The 22,311-nt window shown below is 40.9% G+C and overlaps 1 protein-coding gene across 3 annotated transcripts; it reads left to right on the forward strand.

Moving 5' to 3' along the window:
* Positions 1-1,208: 1,208 nt before the first annotated feature.
* On the forward strand, positions 1,209-19,282 carry LOC147636419 (uncharacterized). 3 transcript variants are annotated; one of them, XM_086801859.1, is made up of 10 exons: positions 1,209-1,492; positions 2,132-2,284; positions 2,421-2,491; positions 2,576-2,635; positions 2,738-3,010; positions 3,188-3,250; positions 3,417-3,485; positions 4,179-4,224; positions 4,360-4,431; positions 4,601-5,046. In XM_086801859.1, exons 1-9 carry the CDS (start codon positions 1,450-1,452, stop codon positions 4,419-4,421), a joined length of 840 nt encoding a protein of 279 aa, XP_086657985.1. In that variant the 5' UTR covers positions 1,209-1,449; the 3' UTR covers positions 4,422-4,431; positions 4,601-5,046. The 3 variants fall into 3 exon arrangements, with proteins under 3 accessions (XP_086657985.1, XP_086657984.1, XP_086657983.1); XM_086801858.1 differs by lacking the exon at positions 4,601-5,046 and adding an exon at positions 19,249-19,282 and having other exon boundaries at positions 1,210-1,492; positions 4,360-4,463; XM_086801857.1 differs by having other exon boundaries at positions 1,211-1,492; positions 4,360-4,463.
* The last annotated feature ends 3,029 nt before the right edge of the window (positions 19,283-22,311 follow it).

A 22,311-nucleotide genomic window follows, 5' to 3' on the forward strand; every position in this document is an offset into this window, starting at 1 on the left:
ACAAGTTTGAAGCTAATGGAAAAAAACATGTAATTCTAGAGTGGTGTTGAGCTTTGTCATAACATGCCATTTTTCTCCTTTTCAAAAATGCGAGCAAGTGTCTAGCATTGGCTCTAGTTGTGGAAATTGTAATTCCCCATTGCAAGAGAATAGCAATGCAAGGAGAAAGTGATAGAAATTTCATGAATTAAGGAAGGCTAAAAATAGAAGGCTGTGCAAAACCGTGGAGAGAAAAAAGACAAACATGCATACAAGAATAAATCTTGATTATTACGTTGTTCAAATACAATGGGCTCCTCTTACTTACTTTAGAAATGAAGCCTCATGCCCTTATATAGGCAAGTTGTGCATGGGTTAGGTGTCCCAAGCTAAGTTTACACACTCCTTATCTAGACCCTATTCACATGCCATATATTTTTTAACACCCCCCCTCAATGCTAGCCATGTCAATACTCATGGTATAAACTGGGTGGCATTGGCTGACATGATAAGATCCCCCTTACAAGAATAAGATCCCCCTCAATGCTAGCCATGTCAATACTCATGTTATAAACTGGGTGGCATTGGCTGACATGATAAGATCCCCCTTACAAGAATAAATCTTGATTATTACGTTGTTCAAATACAACGGGCTCCTCTTACTTACTTTAGAAATGAAGCCTCATGCCCTTATATAGGCAAGTTGTGCATGGGTTAGGTGTCCCAAGCTAAGTTTACACACACTCCTTATCTAGACCCTGCTCACATGCCATATATTTTTTAACAGAAAGTGCCATGTTTGAGATGTCATGAATGTGGAGCATGGCTACATCATTGTGGAGGGAGGACATGGGCTTGTAATGGGATATATGGGATGGAGCCTAGAACGGTTTTGAAGATTAGGGGTCAGCATTGTTCCAACCACCATATTGAAGAGTGACACATTGAGATATTGAAGAGTGGAGCTTTGCATCCTATTTGAAGAGTGACCTATATGTACTATAACGAAAGCGCTTGCACCATTCGAGAGTGGCCCACTGACATGTATGTACCACCATGTTTTTTTTCTCTCGGTGAGATGATGTGAGTCTAAAGGCTGGGCTAAGCTTTGTATTCAAGACTTGCATATAGGCAACATGGGTACACCACCATGGTGGCAAGTAACCATGGCAAGTACTTCTACAACCATGTTCAAGAGTGAACCATTCATTGACTTATGCACACCATACCAAGGCTGTAGTACCATTGGATAGGTGAGGGAAGAGGTTGGTAGTGAAAGGTTGGGAGGGGATTGTCTCAAATATGAGTCCCAATGAAGGGGAAGCAAAAGTCTGTGAGAAAAGGAGAAAAACCCTCCACACCTCTCTTCGTCTTTTCTTCTTCATCTTCTCTTCACTCAAATAAGAAGAAGAAAATCAGCTCTACTACAGAAGCACCCAGCCGAAGGAAAGCTTTATAGCCTCTTTGGCCATGGAGTCCCTCTGCCCCGTCATCGCTGTTGTGGCAGCTCCAAGTAACCCTCTTCCCCCCCTCTTTTTTATTCTTAAAACTGATTCAAAAAATCGCTTGTTTTAAGTTGGAAAACTTTGTCTGCCTAGTCGACCTCTCAGAGACAATGGACTACTGCAGATAACCCTAAGCAAACCCTTAAAGACCCATTTGATCCCCCTTCAAAGAATATCAACTGAGATTAATGGGCAAGTGTTATCTTGTTCTATTTGAGGGAAAAACCCAGCAAAAGCCTGCAGAAATTTCCTTCAATACGTTCATTTCTCAGAGAAACCATACAGAAAAGAGTAGCAATTTCATTTCCTCCCCCCCCGCCCCTCCTCCCGGCGTTTTTGCTATTGAATTTTGGGGTTGCGATTAATAGTTAGCAGAAAAAGAGAAAAGGGATTCCCGCATGCACAAAATGCAACAAGATGACTGCTATTCCTCTCCACTTGTAAACGTATAAAGGTTTTCTGTGCGATTTTGAGGTTTTCTTAATTTTAATATTTTAGGTGTTCTGTAAAATAACCATCTAAGGGAAAAATCGATCAGAAAAGAAATGCAGAATTGCATGCATTCAACAGTTTGGGGTTTTGGAACAAGAAAACCCTAGAAATGGAGAGGATCAGTATTCGCGTCTCTCTGTTTTTTGTACTTGCAGACAATTCATCTCTATGCTCAATGCCTGGGTTGTCCGTCAGATCCGCTTTCAACACTGGCTCACCTTTGCAGCAGCGACCCCCTTTCCACCTGCAGTCTGCCATTTGCAGATCCGCTAAGACCAACCATGCTGCTGCTGTTTCTACTTCCGAGAGTAAGTTCCTAATCGTCTCGTTCATTACATCGCCCTCGCTCCGTTCCCAAGCATGCATGTCCGCCGCCTCTTGAGCTATGTCAGTGCCCTTAATTATAAGTGCACTCATTTTTGGACTGGTCTGCATTTTGAGCAGAAATAAGTGAAGTAGAAAAGGAGCCAGAATCGAAGGAGAACAATACCTTGCTTTCCCCCAGTTCTTTTGAGGTAAGCTTCTATGCTTACATGCATTGTCGAGATCATAAATCTCTATATCTAGGATAGACTATAACTATTCACACACTTTGCCAGGTTCAATCCTTACTCATGGAGGTCTGTGATGAGACAAGTATTGCAGAGCTGGAGCTCAAGGTTGGGACTTGAAGTACTCAGTTCTCCACAAAGTTTGTTTGGCCAAACATTCCAAGCATACAGGTTTGCATGTTAATACTCTGTGTGATCTGGCGTGTCTAGGTGGGTTCTTTCAAGCTGCATATGAAGAGGGACGTTGGGAAATTAAAGGGGTCGGCTTCAGCTGTGCCTGTGGCGCCACCTGTACCTAGCAAGCCTATGGTGGAGTCAGTGGCACCAGTGACCTCAGCTCCAATTGCTGCTCCACCAGCGCCAAAGTCCCCCTTGGTATCAGCTGCAGCACTACTAGCAAGTCCTGCCTCAAAATGGGGCTCAAGGTTTGGGCTTTTGGAAGCGGCAGCAGATGAAGGGCTGCTTTTTGTGACCTCCCCCAAGGTAGCTTCTTTGCCAGAGTCATTACCGTTCCGGAATTCTAGATAATTATGGTTTGTTTATTGCGAGATTTATGGGGTGGGAATGTCGCTGCAACATGCCAAATCAATCGGGTGGGGAATTTTTTGTGCTACCTCAGTCTTGTGATTGCGAGCACTGACGCAGTAAGTTTGTGTCCAGGTGGGCTTGTTCTGGAGGTCCCGCATGGTGAAAGGAAAAAGTGGTCGCCCATTGTGCGAGGAGGTACGGATTCAGTACATGTAAAGCACGTATGGCATTAGTATGTGCCTTCTATACTGCGAAAAGTTGGCCCAATGTAGAGTAGTATTCATGTGCTATGTGTGCATGTGTGCCCATGTTGAGATTCTTGAGTTCTTTTAATGCAGTGATGATATCTTTGCACTTGCAGGGTCAAATTGTTAAAAAAGGTCAAGTGGTCTGCTATGTGGAACAGCTTGGGACACAGCAACCTGTTGAGGTATAATTGGGAGATTGGTTTTCTCGTAGGGCTGTTTATCTGCAACTCTTTGATGATTTAGTGAACCTCTTTGTACCCCCTGTATTCAACCTGCATTCTGTATATGCCTCCACTCCCCCCCAACTCCCCCCCCCCCTTTCCCGGCCTCCCTTTTCTGTTTTCATTCAGGTACTCCCTCAAGGGACATGTCTGCCCCCTGTTCCCCTCCGACTGCTTGCCCACTTGCCCTCTTATGTGGCACCACCCTCAGCCCTCATGGTCCCCACAGCCCCCTCCAGCCTGAGGGTGGGCTTCTCGGCATGGCAATTCAGCTCCATGGAGTATGGCTGCATGACATCCTCATGCACCATGTGCAGGAAGATTGAGGACAAAGAGCCAACCACTCTTGTCAAACAATCTAGAAGTGTGTGCCTCAACATTGTGTGAGCATTTGTTTACCTGCATGTGTGCATGTACCAGGTGAGTGCATGCATGTACTTGTGTGGGCATGCATATACATCTGTTTGATATGTTTTTTTTTTGGTGGATTTTTTAAAAAGGTTGTCAATGTCTTGATTCCTTGAATTATAATTGTCGGTTGTGTTGCTCCTACAGTTTTTGAAATGCACGATTAATTGATCTAATTCTGTTTTGTTTTTAATTTAGATTTGTTGATCTTATGTAGTGTTTAAATCCAGTCTTTGAAACATGCAGGCTGAAAATTCTGGGGAAGTTGTGAAGATTTTATGTAAAGATGGAGGTGAGGATCTAAGGGAAAACATTGAGGCTGAATGATTTTTTTAATAATTCTGGCAACACTTTATTTTGTGTTTGATTTGGAGTCTGTAATTAGCAGAAATTAACTGTGTGTGTGTGTGTGTGTGTGTGTGTGCAGAGCCTGTGGGTTATGGTGACCCGCTCATTGCAATCCGGCCATCATTTCCTGGCATCAAGTAAATAGCAATCGGTATGAAGAGACTCTGATGATTTTATTGAAAGGTTGGTGCATCTCATGAGTGTATCATTAAACGGCTAAGAGTACATTTTTTCCTGTTTGGAAGAGAAATAAATTTTTTCCAAAATTGCTTCATCTACGGTGTTTCTTTCCCACGTTGGTTAAATGTTTGGTTTGACAGCACACCTGTGTCACGTGAACTAGGCAAGGTTCAGCCTTGTGGGCATATTCATATGGATGAATATGGGATAAAATGCTATATTACAGTTGGCTTTTCCCTTACCAGTTACACATGGTAGGTGTTTGCATGTGGATGAAATACTTCTTTCAATGGGCTTTGTTTTATCCCATTACATATGTGATCATCATTTTCAACCAAGGAGTGGTAGTTCTAATGGTCATTTTGCTACACCAGCCAACAAGTACTTCACTAGACAATGCTGGAAACTCCAATGACCTGGAAAAATGGTAGGAGAAATCATAAGTGTCATCTATTGACATGCAACGTGGCATTTTATTGATGGCCTCATTTTTTGGGGGGATAAACTCATGAAAAGCCGTGAGTCTCTGCGTAGAGTAAAAATGTGGATTTTTTTCTTTAACGAATGGCAATTTAGTTAAATTTCATATTCAAGAGTACTACACATTTGTGCTTTAATGACGATGGCCTTGTAATAAGTGAATTATTCTCCTCTTCAGCGGAGTGAGGCATTGACCCATTTGCCTTTGGGTTTACAACCACTTGGCATGTGTGCTCCGCTTGGGTCTCGGAATTTTGTACCGAGCCCAAGAGGGTACACAGCATAAGAACTCGCATGCACACAATTTCGAAAACTGAAGTAGCATCGATTCCATTCATTCTCATCGCACAAGAGAATCCAACCAAGTAGGGAAAATCAAAACAAAAGTACGCTGTATTTTGTACGTGCTTATGGAAGGTTCTTATAAGAACTTTCAATCATCCATCATCGTATAAGTTGGAAAAAGAAAAGCATTGTCTGTCCCACCCAATCGTACGTTAGCACGATGGTGACCACGCTCCTCTTATTCTTGTTTGCTTGAGGGCCTCTCACTAGTGAGCTTGCATCCAACCTCAGGCTAGTAGAGAAAATCAAAACAAGTATGTTACATTTTGTACATGCTTATGGAAGGCTCTTATAAGAACTTTCAATCATCAATTATCATGTAAGTTGGAAAATGGAAAGCATTGGACTCATTTGGCTTACCCTACCGTAAGTCAATACGTTGGTCATCATGCTCCTTATTCTTGTTTTATGTCTCAGTGCTTGGATTATGAAGTCTATCGAGCCAAGGAGCAATAAATTTTTTAATGCATCTTTCTATGCATAAAATCAAAATTGATGAGAATAACTCTTTTGAAATAAAAATAAAATTTTTAATGCATCTTTTTATGCATAAATTCAAAATTTGATGAAAGTAACGCTTTTATAAAAAAAAATTTTATGCATCAAATTCAATTCTAATGAAAGTAACACTTATATAATAAAAAAAATCTTTTATGTATCTTTATGCGTAAAAATCAATTTTGATGAAAGTAACACTTTTATAATCAAAAATATTTTCAATATGAGTTTTTCTATGCATAGATCGTTTTATTGGATGATCTCTCACTAGTGAGCTTGTTTGTCCCAAGGTCATTGATCTTGACCTCACTCAAGCTAAACGGAAGAATTTGAGACAGGCTTGGTTAGGTCTTAGACTCGTCACTTAGATTCGTCATGTGTGAACATCCTTGCTATCCTCGCTAATCTTATTGGTTGACTTTGATTTCAATCCTTATTTAGTTTTACTATATATGATAATTGTGTGAAGACATCATTGTAATATTTTGAGACGATTTTAAAGTTTTCACTATGCATTTCATGAAAAAAAGAAATCCTCATAGTACTTTGATATATTCATTTTCATTATTCTTTAACTCACCCACTCAGTTATTCCACTTTAATAGAGCAACTATTGTGATTAAACAATACTCTTAGCTATTCCACTTTAAAAGAGTAGTGATTGAACATTACTCTTAATATGATAACTTGCATGGTATCTTTAACAAGGAACAATAAGACCTAGTTTAGGAGAAGATAATCCTTTTTTATGCTCGCATAACAATACCACAACAAAGAAACATGATGTCCTTAGAACCAATCATGTATGCCAGATTGTTTGCTAAGTGAGAAATGGATTTTGTTGGATCCTTTACTCGTGCATCAAAAACACACGAGTGTGATATATCATCATGGCTATATACTATGTAACCAAATAAGCCAAGGCCAAGGTCACAATTAAGGTTGACTGTTAAGTAACTCTATGAGAACGTTATCACAAGCTTTAGATGTTCCCTCGGAACTCATAACAAATCGAGGGACTCATTTCTTAAGTGATGTGGAGGAGTTTCTTCTAGAAGAATTTATAGTTGTCCAAACCATAAGTCTACCCCTTATTATTTGTAGACAAATGGACAAGTTGAGAGCACAAATAAGGCCTTATATGCAGCGCTCAAGAAAATAGTTAAAGCTTCTAGGACATCCTAGAAAGAAAAGCTTTCATTAACATTATGGGCATTTCGAATCGCTTACAAAATGTACTATGCATTATAATTTGATGTTCGGACTAGATACAATTTTCCAATAAAGAATATGATTCCAACTTTGATATAGCAAAAAACAAATGGAATGGATTGGCCATGAGTTCTTTCAATGACATAGAACTTGAAAAAATAGATAAGGCCAGGTTGCACTCATTATTGGTTGTGTATGTTGAAAACAAAAGAAGAAAAAGATGGTTCGATTTGAAAATAAAAAACAAGAGGTTCTAAGTATGAGACTTGGTCATGCTTTGTAACCTCAAGAAAAACAAACAAAAACTCAAGCTCAGAGGGATGGGTTCTTTTAGAATCTATGAGTTGATTTGAGGAGAAGTTGTTTGGACGGGGTCCAAATAGAAGGATTCCTAAACGGAAGTAAACTTAGAAAGTTTTATGGATCTCTCTACTATGAACAACTCAAATCCATCCAGCAAGTTGAGGACACAAAAAAGGAGGAAATAGAAATGAAAAAAGAGACTTGATGAGCAGCCAAGGATCGCGATGAGAAAGCTAAATAGTGGAGAGGTATTCTATGTGTCCACATGGCTATTATAGACACTAATGACGAAGAAGAAGTGGTGAAGCCCGTAAGGATTTGCTTAGAATTTTCTACCATCAAAAAGAGTATAGCCAAACTTGCTCCATTAGACATTGGAGCAAGAAGAAACCTAATTTCCTTGTTTGGCAAACTCGTCCTTGCCTACAAAGGCCTTATTTGAGAATTTTCTTGGATGATTTTTTCAGGGACCAAGGGTATGCCCAAGGAGATGGTGTTTGGGGCACTTCTTATTGGTCTTGCCATCCTCTCAAGTCTCCGACTCAATCCCTTCAAGTGTCATTTATTGGTAGAAAATGGAGCTCTCTTAGCCCTTGTGATTTCACAAGAGGGGCTCTATCCCTTGACCCCCCACCACCAGAAGATCCTTGTTATCCCTCGATTGCCATCTCGTACTAATTCTAAAGGGGTACAAGAGCTTCTTGGGCATACTAGCTACATCAATGCCAATTTGTGAGGATGTATGCCAAAGTCTCCTTCTCTGGTGATTACTAATCATCAGACCTTGAAGTATCTAATTAACAAGGCTTTTGTGGTGTTGGATCTCCCACCGGCGTTGCCTACACTATGCTAATGGAAGACCATGGCTAAGATTGGCTTAGGTAATCCAGGAATGGGGATGGGACAACTTGCAAGTCCCAATGGGAGACATGTACTCTTGTCATTAGAAAAGGGGCATATCAAGTGTCTAGTGGAGCTTCCCTTTACACGACATAATTTTAGCCTAGATAGGTAATGAATTATTTTAGGGAGAATGGGGTGATGTGTTTTTAGATGACACATGGGACCCTTTGGCCTTGAAGAGGAAGATGTTGAGCCCTTATAGAATTAATAGGGTGGAGATCACTGAGCTCCCCACTCAAGAGAAGGCTGATGATGGAGAAAAATTGGTGAATTTGGTGGATTGGGCAAAAACTCTCATGGTGGACTAGACCTCATCTTTGAGCACATTGGCCTCCCCACTCCCTTGGCCCATAAGAACTGGTAGAAGTGATCAATTATCACCATTGTACTCGATTGGTGAGCCTTGAAGAGGCAGTAGAACAAGCAGAGTCATCACACCCTACTCCCTACCTTGCTCCTTTGCAGTCGGATAGAGGAACAAACAACACATTGCAAGTTCAAGGAGGAAGCTTTGCCAGTGGAGGAGTCTCCCTTAGCATGGCGGCTAGAAGAGCTCAGCGGCTCACCAAGGATTTCCCTCTTAAGACGCGGCTAGTCCATGATCCCCTTTCTCCTCATGAGGCTGGAGCATGGGCTGCTCCCACCTCTTATCAAGATAAGGTTAAGAAACTCAATTTAGGCATCGAGGAGGATCCCCTTTCTCCTCATGAGGCTGGAGCAGCGGCTGCACCCATGACTTACCAAGTTAAGGTTAAGGAACTCAATTTAAATTTAGGCACCAAGGAGGATCCCTATCTAGTCGTGGTGGCGGCATGGGTGCGGGAGGATGCAACCACACTAGAGCGGCTCAAATCTTGCTTCTTCCAACATTGAGGAGTTTTTGCATGGATTTAGAATGACCTCTCTGGCATCGACCTCACGTACGCACCCATAGGATACCACTTAAGGAGAGGAGCGATAAGAAAGGGGATTTGTCGCATGAACCCCAAATACTTAGAATTAGTGAAGAAGGAGATGGAGAAGATAGAGGAGGTTGGCATCATTGTCCCCATTGAGCACTTCAAATGGATTTCTCTCATAGTAGTCATCCCCAAGAAGAAGACTAACAAGATTCGCATATGTGTGGACATCCGGCCACTCAATCAAAGCAGCATCAAGGATTCCTTCCCTCTCCCATTGATCCAGGGAGTCCTAGAAGATGTGGTAGGCCATGTTCTATACTCTTTCATGGATGGATTTAGTGGGTACAATTAGGTAGCCATAGATCTGCCCGACCAACTAAAAACAACATTTGCCACCACAGAGTGGGGCGCATATGCCTATGTGATGATGCCCTTTGGGTTGTGCAATGCCCTAGTGTCTTTCTAGAATATAGCCACAAAGATATTCAAGGAATATCTTAATGATTTTTTTGAGAATTTTCTTGGATGATTTTTCAGGGACCAAAGGGTATGCCCAAGGAGATGGTGTTTGGGGCACTTCTTATTGGTCTCCTCTTTCCTCTCGGGTCTTCGACTCAATCCCTTCAAGTGTCATTTCTTGGTCACACATGTAGCTCTCTTAGTCCTTGTGATTTCACAAGAGGGGCTCTATCCCCTTAACCCCCACCAGAGAAGATCCTTGTTATCCCTTGATTACCACTAATTCCAAAGGGGTATAAGAGCTTCTTGGGCATACTAGCTATATCAATGCCAATTTATGAGGATGTATGCCAATGTCTCCTTCTCTCTCACTTGGCTTCTTCATAAGGATCCATTTCAATGGGTGGTGGATTAGGAGAAATGCTTTTCCATACTCAAGCACATATTGGTATGCTCCAGTGCTCATTACCCCGAATCGGTGTATCATTTTTCATGTTCACACATAGCAGTGCTCAACAAGATGTGCTCAGCTAGATGACACCCTCAAGATGGACTGGCCTATGCACTATGCTAGCCACATCAACTCAATCGAGCTGAGCGTAATTACTCCACTATCGAGAGGGACAGTTATGCTATTGTTTTATGCCCTTTATAAAATTTTTCATTATTTATTGGCACCCATTTTGTGGTAATTACTAATCATTAGGCCTTGAAGTATCTCAAGTGGGATGAGTCGCACATCTAGAGGTTGCTATTTCATTTTAAAGAGTTTAACTTCAATATTATGGTGCCGTTGAGGAAAGAGCATGTGATGGCCGATCATCTTTCAAGAGTAACTATTGGGGAGCCTTCTTTGCCCCTCCTTTTGCCATTTGTGATGACCTTTCAAACAACATGTTGTTTGCTATAGTTGCCACTCCCACTTAGTGTAAGGATATTATGGTGCTATTGACAACATGGCCCAATTCCCTAAATCAATGAGCCCCAAAGAGAAGCATAGACTTCTCATCAAGAGCCGATCATACCAATTCATCATGGGTCAACTCTACAAGATGGGGAGGGATGAGGTTCTTTGCATGCATCAACCCTCATGATGTGAACTTATATGTGACGAAGGTCGAGTTGGTAGTAGCCATTTTCCAGGGCACATCACAACAAAGAAGATTATGCACTCTAGGCTGTAGTGGCCTTCACTTTTTATAGATTGTAAGAACCATGTGTGCTCCTGTGATGTGTGCTAGAGATCGTGTCGTCCCAAGCCCACATGCAGGCATTTCTCTCCACTGCACATCTCCACCCCGTGGGAGCCCTTTCAGAGATGGGGCATAGACTTTATGGGGCGTATCACTCGCAAAATCTCATTCAAGAATCTTTTTATACATTCTTGTGGCTATATATTATTCCACCAATTGGGTAGAGGAAAAGGCCACGAGGTACAACACAGTGACAATGCCGGCCATAGTGGCCAAATTCTTCTAAGAGAACATTTTTACTAGATTTGGGTGCCCGACGATTCGTTCCTTGTTTAGAACTTGTAAGTTTTTGAAGAAGACAAATTGGTTGACATTTTTCCTAGAGGAGCACTTCAACTAGCCACCCTAGACGGCAAGGTGCTCCCCCTAATCAATGGCTCCCAGATGAGGAAATATCGGTCGCCTGGTGAGTGGTAAGGGGCTTCCCTATGCATTATTATCATTATTCTTATTTTTTTTCTTATTATTGGTTCACTTGAGACAATTTAGCAAGTTCACCTTACTTCCCCACTACCTACCCCCAAAAGTCCCACATTGCTAACCACAAAAGTCTTGCACCATGGCTAAAGTGTTGGTCCTAATCTTTTTTATCTAACAACTTGTTGAAAAATTTTGTAGATGTTGCCCAGAAGTGGTCCAAATGATTCTGTTGGATCCATTGCTGAGAATGCCTCAAACCATTGATATTCTCTATTTTCAAGTCTATTATCAAGTCTTGGTCACCTTTTATAGATGTTGCCTAGAAGCGGTCCCAATGATTGTGTTGGTGGACCCATTGTTGAGAATGCCTCAAACCATTGGTCTTCCCTATTTTCAAGTCTATTATCAAGTCTTGGTTACCTTTGCATATGTAAATGTGCCTCTCATGTGTACGGCCTTTTGAGGATCATAGTATATAAACCTCTTCTCTAGAAATCCATCACCATGAATGAGTGGTGGAAGTTCAAGGAAGCTTAACCCAAACACCAAATGGTTTATTTGTATTCTCATCGATAAGATTTACCTTGAGGTTCATTCCTATAAGTGGTGGGCTTCCCTAGACCTCCCAGTAGTCCTTTTGGTGATTATTCTGACACTAGAACCATCATCCAAGGTTGTGGTGACCCTTCTTCCCTTTGTGCATGACATATAGCACGACATTCATTTCATTGCTTTCAAAATAGTGGTCTAACTTGTTCGTGGGAACTTTTGGTAGTCCTTTGGTATTGGGTATAGAAGCAACACACTCACTAGATCTGATTCTAGCTCTACTATATGGGTTCTTAAATTACCATTCATCTTGTCGGATAAGTATCTCCCAAGTTGAGAAATTACTTACAAAGAGAGCTTATTGGGACTTGGACTTCCAAGGATAAGAAGGTTGTAAGGCTTGGCCGATATTCACATGCACTCGTAGGACTTGTAGTCATATTGGAAATGTGGCAGTGCCTCTAAAGGGCACGAATTGCATATCAGCTTGGAGAAAATAGTGTGTTTACCCATTGGAGACACTTCCTCTAATTCCTTATTCACTGCATCTAATAATGCTCAATTTGGTGAAATTGGTTCTAGAGTTGGGGGACTCGAGCACTGACTCTTTCTCAGGCATTTGGAGGATGGTTAGGTATGGTCAAGGCCTTTGGCAAGCTGTGAGGTTCCCTTATGTAGATGGAGGTATTTTATCTATCAATGATATTCCAAGAACTTATTCCTAGAATATTATGTTTACTGAGCGAGACTTGCACTTTGTCTACACCTCAGGTGGAGTGTGTGTGTTTTGGGTTTGTATACCATTTGCAGTGAATTGAGAAATGATTGGAACTTGAGTGCATCTGGCCATCTTATAGTGCGATGAAATGATTGAATCTTAAGTTCATACAGTCATCTTATAGTGCGATGAAATGATTAGTGGGGTGGTGAATTAGCAAAGCTATTAATAGTCATTCAACTACCAATGAACTTGAGACAAGTGAGACAAAGGCAAAGTGAAACGATTTAAAAGAGAGAATATTATTGAGAGTACCACACTTAGTGTTTATAAAGTAGAATTGAACTGTTCAAGCTTGAGATCTAAAGGTAAAGAGTGAAATTCAAAAATGATATCTAAGACTTGAGAGACTAGTCAATTCATTCAGAGATGATTCTTCAAAAAATCAAAAGTGAGATCATACAGTGTGATCTTAGGGTGCTGTGAAACCATTATAATGTGATCTTACAGTGTCATGAAACGAGTGCTGTGAAGTAATAACGAGTAGTGACCTCTCTCTCTCTCTCTCTCTCTCTCTCTCTCTCTCTCTCTCTCTCTCGCTGGTGGAGTTTGTGTTCCACAAAGTAGAGAGTTGGATGATTCAAGCTTGAGATCTAAAGAATAAAAGTGACAAGTACTCAAATGATATCCAAGGCTTAAGAGAGCATCCAATGTCATCAGGCTGTGTGTGGCAGAGTTGAAGATGTCACCAAAATCGTCCCCCATCTCGGTTTGTGATCCACTGTAGCCGGACATTTGAGAAGATGAAGTGGACATTTGAGAAGATGCAGTCGACATAGATATTCATTGTAAGCAATTGATCTTCCACATGGAGGCCCACCGTACTACTTTGGTGCACTGCTCACATAACCCGGTTTGTAGTGTAATTTTCCTGGCTTAAATTTAGAAATCCTAGTTGGAATCTCACATTGCCTTTAATTTTAAGGGATAAAATTTATACATTTTAGTTATAAATCCCAACATTTGTATGATTTTTAGTGGTTTTCAAGTCTAAATCTTGATTAAGCCTAAGCATTACCTTTAATTTTAAGGGTTAAAAAACTTTAGTGTAGTGCTCACATAACCCGATTTGTAGTGTAATTTTCTCGGCTGAAATTTAGAAATCCCAGTTGGAATCTCACGTTGCCTTTAATTGTAAGGGATAAAATTTGTACATTTTAGTTATAAATCCTAACATTTGTATATTTTTAGTGATTTTCAAGTCTAAATCCGGGTGAAGTCTAAGCATTGCATTTAATTGTAAGGGTTGAAAAAGTCTTTTTTTTAAAGTTAAAACGGTGGAATATATTAAAAAAAATGTGGTTACAAGATCCCATGTGGAAGGTCCATGGGGAGACACTATGACCTGATGAACCCTTCAGAAAAAGGGGTAAAAACGGGTAAAAACTCTGAAACAAAAACAGAAACTGTGCTAAATCATATCATGAACAGTTCGGCCAGCTAGCAACAGTAAAGGTAAAAGGAACAACAGAGACACTGTAGTAGAAAAATTTTGATGTATCAGTTCGAAAGACAAATCCTGATGAGGCACTCGGCGGCCAGCCCCTCTTCTATTCCGGGAGAGAGGATGGTTAAACATAATGAGCAGAAGATTGAGGCCAAGAAACACTGAAGCATAAAAACTCTGATATACCCGTTTGACAGACAAATCCTGAAGCACAGACTGAGGCACTAGGCAGTGGCCAGCCAGCCCCAGTTGGAGCTTGACTGTCTTCTATTCCAGGCGAGAGGCTGGTAAAATATCATGAGCAGAAGATTGAGGCCATGAGGGCTTAAAGAACCCCACAGAAGCTTTCTGAAGCCTGGACGTAGTACTCGGAATTCTGCAGCCTTCTTTGACATTCCAGATGAAGCCCTTGTATCATAGCTTGCTTTGTTTGGCCATGCGAGGAGACATGGAATCTCTTCCATTTCCTCCAAGGTAGGTCTTGCCACCAGTCCACCTCCATGGGAACACCACTCGGCTAAAGCTGATGGATTAGCTTGAGTACACTGTCAAGAAAAAGATAAAAGTGGTGATTAGTTTTAACTTCATATAGCGCTTCATTACGTTGCTTCCATACATGCCAAAGAAACAGAATTCTGACGGACTACCACGTTAAGGGGTCCAGAGAGTGGCATTCTCCTAGGAGGACTTCTTTCCAACTCAAAGGGATTTTCCTAAATTTTTTAAAGGCATTGTTCAGAACATCCAAGAATTGTTTAGTGTCTGGGCAAGAGAAGAAGAGATGGGGGACAGTTTCCAGCTTGGTATTACAGCAGGGACAAAGGCCGTTCCCATGTCCAAACTTCAGGGCCTTCTCAAGGGTCCAGGTTGCTTTGTGCATGACTAGCCAGGCCAAAATGGCGTGTTTTCTTTCATGAGCGAAGGCCCAAATAAGCTTAAATCGGAAGGCCCATTGATGTTTGTTCCAGGCCAAGGACCATCTCTTATTGAGCTTAAGAATCAGATTTCTTGCATGAAAAGTGTTAGGTAACTTGACAAGATTACTGGAGTCGCCCCACCGGATGGCTTTAGAAAAGGTAATACAATCACAAATCAACCTCGGGGGAATGGAAACCTTAAGAGCATTACACCTCTGAATGACCAACTCAACTCCACCACGGGACAAGATGAATTTATTACAGATTTGTTCCCTGTTTAACATGCCAGTTGAGTCACATAAGTCACCCCAAACCTTTATACCAGCTTTGAAACAAGAAAGACTGGTCTGGACCTGTTCATTGGAGATCGGAGACACGAGATGCCTAAACCACACAGAGTCAGCAGCATAGGCATACCTACCTCTCTTAGTAAAGGTTTGGAAACAAAAGAGCTTTTTGTATTTCATCCACGACTCCCACATCCTACAGCACAGTTTGCTGCCTATAGGGGAGAGATAGGCCTTTGAGAACAAAACTTCATTGAGAGAGAAACCCTTCCAAGATCTTTTACCTTTGAGCCAAAATTTATTAATATCCCTTTTGAGTAAGTCTGCCCAAACATCATTAGACAAGATGGCTCTTTGCACCCATTTAGCTGCAAGCTTCTCAGCAAGCAACCCAATGTTGATGATGCCAAGACCCCCTTGCTCTTTTTCCAAGCAACATGACTGAAAAGCTACTTTGCTAATCCTCTTACTTTCCAGAGATCCCCCCCACAGATAATTCCCCAAGATCGAGTTAAGGGATTGGAGTTGGGTCTCAGAGGGTCTCCAACAGGCCAGGAAGTAAACAACAGAGGGGATAATGAAGTGATTGAGGACAAAGGCTCTTGAAGCCACCCCTGTGTTGATGTGACTCCATTTCTTGACCTGATTCTTGAGTTTATCAAGCACATAGTCCCACCTTTTTTTGGAAGAGATGTTGAAGCCCATGGGGATTCCTAGAAGTCTGAATACAACACCATCCGGGATACTCTTACAACCAGCGGACAGGATCGAGGGGGGGGCACCCCTTCAAAGACTCTGAAGCTGGTCTTGGAGTGGTTTATCTGCGAGTCACTGGCAAGGCAAAAGGTGTCCAGGCAGGTCATAAAGTGGGTAGCAGTCTGCACTTCATTCCGGAGCAGCACATTCGTGTCATCAGCAAAAAGCTGCAGGCATAAAGGATCAGCCCTGTTGGGGATCTCAATACCCTTGATATTATTATCAGTTATCTCCTTGTTAACAAGCCACCCTAGAGCATCCGCAACAATAGCAAAAAGAAGAGGGGACAGGGGACAGCCTTGCCTTATAGATTTCCTCAGAGGAAAGGCACCAGTGAGAGACCCATTGACAGCCACCTTGGAAGAAGCATATATCCTGACTAGCAGAATCAACCCCTATATGGATGAGTGGATCCTCAAGGAGCAAAAGGGCTTTATAAAGGGAAGGTATATTCTAGATGCTATCATTAGTCTTTGGGAGGGTATGGAGCATGCTGAAAACTCTGGTCAGAACTACATCTTCCTCAAAATAGACTTTGATAAAGCCTATGATAGAATAGACTGGTCGTTCCTCTTCCAATCCCTTCAAGATATTGGCCTCAATAGGAAATTCATAAAGTATGTCCAAAAAGTCATTTTTTTTGAGCAAGTCTTTGGTGGAGAACCAATCCTAGAAGTTGCAATCCGAAGCATAGTACATGAATTGCAGGAGTAGACCACAATCAGTATCAGAATCCAGTCCGAAGTGGACTACTGTAGCAAGCGGCCTACAGGATCTAGAGCCCGAAAATGGTTTGCGGAACTACAGTTAAGAATAGCCAGTGGGTCCAAAGGTCAGAGTCGTGGACTGTAGTGGATTAAAGTCACTAGATTTGATATCCAGTTGAAGGTCCTAGTCTCCCTCCAATTTTGATGTTCATTTCTTAACTAGGTAGGAGTGGAGGATTGGTCAGAGACAAAGCGTTCCTTAGTCAGATCGTCTGACGGTGAACGAAGGAATACCATCCGTAGTTTGGACCCCTTTCAGCATCCACTGATCCGAACTGACATCCCGACATGTGGATGAAGAAATAAAAGTAAGAGCACCCCAGAGGCCCTAAGGATGCAACACAAATTCTCTCTCCTTTCTCAGTTAGTGCATTGTTCATTCAACTATATTACACAACTCTTAATGCTTTTTATTGATGCTTTTCATTCAATTCTCTATGCACGTAATGACGAGGGTCTAGGATGCGACTTGGATCTCGGTATTGCACGGAGCTCTCTTTAGGTGTGCTTAGTCTTGCATCAGTGTAGATTGTTGTATATGGGAGCCTACATTCTTGTCATTAAATTCATTTTTAATTGATGGGGGAAAAGAAGAAGAAAAATAAATGCTCCTATTGTGGGGTGAGAGGGCATGACAAACCCAAGAGTCCTCTTCGTCCATGTTCATCATACAAGGAGGTTGGGCATAGAAGCAAATATTGTTCACTTGGATTGGATAGAGCATGACAAACCTAAGTGTCCTCTTCATCCATGTTCATCCCCTTTCATGAGCATTGGAGAAGTTTGATGATCTTGCACATGCCGTATCACATAGATCAATGCATAGGGCTAAGTCAACTTGGAAGCTTATCATGCATCTTTGGATAGAGCACATGGATGGTTTCATATGCATGGACCAAGAGCGGAGAGCACACATTATCACTTATGTTTCTTGGAGGCATTGCAATCAAAGATGGATGGGTTGTATGACATCTTGGTAAAGAGAAAGCTTCTGAAGAAGCTGATGCACATATGTCAGGATTTAGTGGTGGATAATGAGAATGATAGTAGAGATAATGAGAGTGATGTTGACCTTGATAGCCAGGATGTTGCGATGGATATGGTGAGAGTTGAGGGTGCATGGGAGGATCAGGAAGGCCAACAAGGCCACGAGGAGTCCTAGCTTTGCACATCAGATATTTCCCATGGTTAAGGAGCTAGTTCTTGCTAGCCTTGATCCAGATATGATGAATCTCTTTCACTCTATTTATTGGTGATCGAGTTCTTCATGTGGATAATGATCTAGAGGATCCGGATATCTTGACTCTTTCTCCATACATAGATATTTCTTTCTTGGAGTCTATGCATGGTACAATGGCGGTTCATCTTGAATCTATTTTCGATTCTCTTAATATTCTAGTGCTTAGTCTGGATATCTATCTGGATGTTGTGCCAGATCCGAAGCGAGATGTTCTAGATGATTATATTTTCATGGTTGAGTACGAGTTTATTCTTGATCGTATTCCAGATAGTTTCAGAGTTGATGATGTTGATTTGGATAACCTAGAGAGTCCGGATATTTCAGTCATAAATCTGGATTTTCTAGTTTCACATAATATTGATCTTTATGCCGATCATGTTGATAATGATTATACAACTTTTGCTCTCTCAATTATCATGATGATGTTGTTTCTCATGATATTATTTTTTATGATGCTATGGTGATCCATGATGATATTCATGATTTTATGCATCATGGAATCTAGGTTGATGGATTTTTCCATGTGATGGAAGGTTTATGCCATTATTTTGTGAGGCATGATGGGGGCTCATTTGCCTATCCATGAAAAAGTGGGTTTACAGATATTCACAGAAGATATATTCACTTTGTTGTCTATGATGGGTGACAAGACATGCTGGATATTTTCATATTCTCTTTCATATGATGGTTATTCATGCATATGCTTATGGATTATATGCTGCAACAAGAGTTTTTCTATGCTATTGGCATTCATACATTTATGGTTCTACATGTTTATTTTCTTTGATGAGGATGATCTCAAGCTTTGAGATATTTTTCTTGAGGGTAATCCTTATGCTATTATGCAACGCATAGGGAGGAAGGAGTAGATTTATGATATCGCTTTGATTGGTGACACACATGTTCTTCATGAAGATATTTATGTGAATCATAATCATGATGATCATTTTTTTAATGAGGATATCTATTATGATGTTGTATCTGAGTTTGAGTATTATGATGCTTTAGATATACTCTTGCTCTAGTACCTTTGGTGGATCATTCTCGTATGATTGTATTCTCTTTGATGGCAGACGCTTAGATCCTATTTGGCATGGTTTTATGGTGGTGATCTTTCATCATGTGCTTCATTGACTTATTCTTTTAGTGGTGTGCCTTTCTTGGCATGTGTCCTAGCTATTGGAGGATCGACATTGTTATATGTACCAATTATTAGAGGTTCTTATCGACATATCTTTATGGTGATTAGGCTTTTTTTTGCCTATAATGTAGATGTTGGAGCGTCATTGACATATCTTTTCATGGATAGGCGGTGTTATGGCTATGATGTATCCACTCCATATGCCAGTGGAGTGGGGACATGATCATTGATACATGGTTTTATGTTTTCATTTTATATGATCATGTATGGTTGACATTATATTTAATGGGTTCCTTGCCCTGGCAGTATGCCAAAAATTGGTGGATGTACTTTGCACACACGTACACTATGATGATGGACTGTAATGTGTAGGTCCTATTACTCAATTCCAGAATGGGTCTTCATCTGGGTAAAGTTAAGTTACAATGGATGGCCGAATATCTTCCAAACTTAGCCCCGCCACATTTGAATTAATGACACTAGATGGTGTGAAACTACCAAAACCAATGAATGGTTTTCGATTAAAGCCTTATTTTGGATAGTTACCAGAACCAGTGTCATCTGTTCTAGTGTACACTATTTTTGTCATGCACATATCACGTGTCTTCGTCCACGTTATCATGCATTGGTTCATGTATATCCAAATTGGGCTATCATTATCACATTGTGGAGTGCCTTTCTTTTACTTCAGTTCGTTCACCTTACCGCCCTGTCCTTTTTCGAATGTTATGCGCCTTCATTATTGTCATCATCATGAATTCGTGTGTAGATATTTTGGCCATTTAGATATCACTACCACATTTTAACGTCTTCATCACCCACTTTTCATCTTTCATTTATGCTCTTTTACTATCTTCTGTTTCGTTACTCTCGCTACACTGGCTCTCACTGCTTTCTTTGCTTACAATGCCCATTCGCAGCCATGGTTGAGTTTGAGAAACTCACAACAGTTCTCGAAGTTAATCTCAACCTTAACCGAGTTTGGTTGGACAAGGTGGGCCTACTAGAATTCGCTTCGTTGTTGTGGAATCCTCAAGTGCTCAGCACATATGTTTTAGAGCAGTTGTGCTAGAGGTACATAAGAACAACATAGTCAAAACAACTCTGAGCAATACTTTATTTACTGTAGAATATGTCTCTCAAGTCTTCGGGTTTCCTTTGGAAGGGGTTGTGGAGGTTTCACCAACTTTAGATGATAAGGACATGGAGTTCTACTTTGGCTCCAAGGGTGCGGAAAAGGAGTACAAGTTGAACAATCATAAAAGAGACTCCGAACATGCTGCGCTTCAGATTTTTAATTGAGATGATTATTTTAAAACATAAAGTTACATAGATGTCCAGAAGGGCCGTGGGCCTGTATCTTTATGCTTCTCTGCAAGAAAACCAATTGCATGGGCACACATTTTATTTCAACAAATTGAAGGAAAAACTCCATAGTATTGGGCCAAATTCATAGACCCAGATCGGTCCGTATATTTAGTTCATGCATCTGGGAGTTCTGGAGAACATTCAAAATCCTAATACTGCTGCTAGGGGTGCCTTTGAATTTTTTCACAAAGATAAAAAGAATAAGAAGAATCAAGTGAAGGAGGAAGTTTCAAAAGGAACCCAGGAAGATCAACCTTGGAAGGAATCCGACGAAGGATTTGCACTTTCCAATCTAGGCTACTACAAAGAGGAGCTCTGGCCCAGTTTCTTCTTTTTCAGACACTATGGAGGAAGTGGATCCAGTCATGCTGCAAGATACCTGCAAATATATTTCCTAGTGTGCCAAAAGAATGATAGTCCTTCAGACTGGCATAGAATCAACAAAAGAGGAGCTGTGAAAAGCATGCCAAAAGAATGATGATAGTCCTTTAGACTGGCATAGAATCAACAAAAGAGGAGCTGTGAAAGAAGATCTACAAAATCTCTCCATCTTCCAGGAGAGGGTACAAACTCTGGAGAGGCAGAGCAGGTTCATTTTCACATCATTGAGCTCTAGGACAAAGAGCTATCTCACAGGCCAAGTAGGTAATGGTGCAGATGCAGTGGTGGGGTAGTCTAGCAAAAATACATGAATGCTGAGCTGAAAAGTCATCTCATGAGCCAGCAAATGTTTGTCATGCAACAACATGAGGCCTAAGCCAAGGCAGATCGGGCAAGCTCGCAAGTCCTGTAGAGCAAAGTCAATGCTCTTGAAGCTAATGATGATCAAGAAGTATATGAGTTGTCCCACAAGCGAGGTGGATACCTATGAAGTTCACATTCAGGAACTCCTGGACACCTTATATGCAAGATATATTAAAGAATTCAAAAAAATATTGAAATGGCACGCCACTCGGATAAGCTCCATTCAGCGACAACATAATGAGGAATCCGGTGCGCAGGCGAATCCAACAGTAGTGGCGGAGAAAATGGAGCTCTTGGTCCTATTTAGCATTAGAGCCAGCAAGCTAAGACACTCTCAGAAGGATCAAGGGTAAACATCAAGTGATCCTAAGGGCAAGGGCAAGTAGATATATGCTCAAATATAGATACTGCTTTAGCCCAACTCTATATGCAGTATATTGTGAAGATACTCACTTGACAAAGAAAGAAGAGATGTAATATGCTTAGTTTGGGAGTGCTCAAGAAAGTAAAGAGGTGCAATCAAAGCTTTTAAAATTTGCAAAGTCTGGCAATGTTATTAGACAGTGGGCAAGAATCCCTAAGGAACAACCACAACCAAACAAAGCTTCTACCTCTGAAGCATCTAGTTCTCAACCAATTGCAATGGGCCTTTAACTAACTATAACAAAGTATGACTCTACACGTGTGACTGTAAGGATTTTAAACTCAGAGGATCAAGAGTATTAATCTATGTTTCTAGATTAATAGAATAACTTTTTGATGCTAAGAATTAACATGATTATATGCTTTTTATATTGTTTAATTGACAAGTGTTTTGTTTTTTGTTTGTCTAAACAATTTAGAATTGTCAATTTTTTCGTGTTGCATATGGTAGAGTTAAAAGCCTTTTAAAGCACAAGATGGTATAGAATTCTTCCATGCACATTGTTATACCAAGAGGGAATTTCTATAATTTGAACGTTCTAGTGTAGCACAAGACTATGTAGAATAGCCCTAGGGCTATTCTACTATGCACCATTCTGTATCACAAATGTGTATAGAATGGCCCTATGGCCATTCTACCATCCACCTAATTTTTCTAT

This window comes from Cibotium barometz, chromosome 8 (genome assembly GCF_041138505.1).
Source record: "Cibotium barometz isolate CiBa-2024 chromosome 8, ASM4113850v1, whole genome shotgun sequence".
Taxonomy (NCBI): domain Eukaryota; kingdom Viridiplantae; phylum Streptophyta; class Polypodiopsida; order Cyatheales; family Cibotiaceae; genus Cibotium; species Cibotium barometz.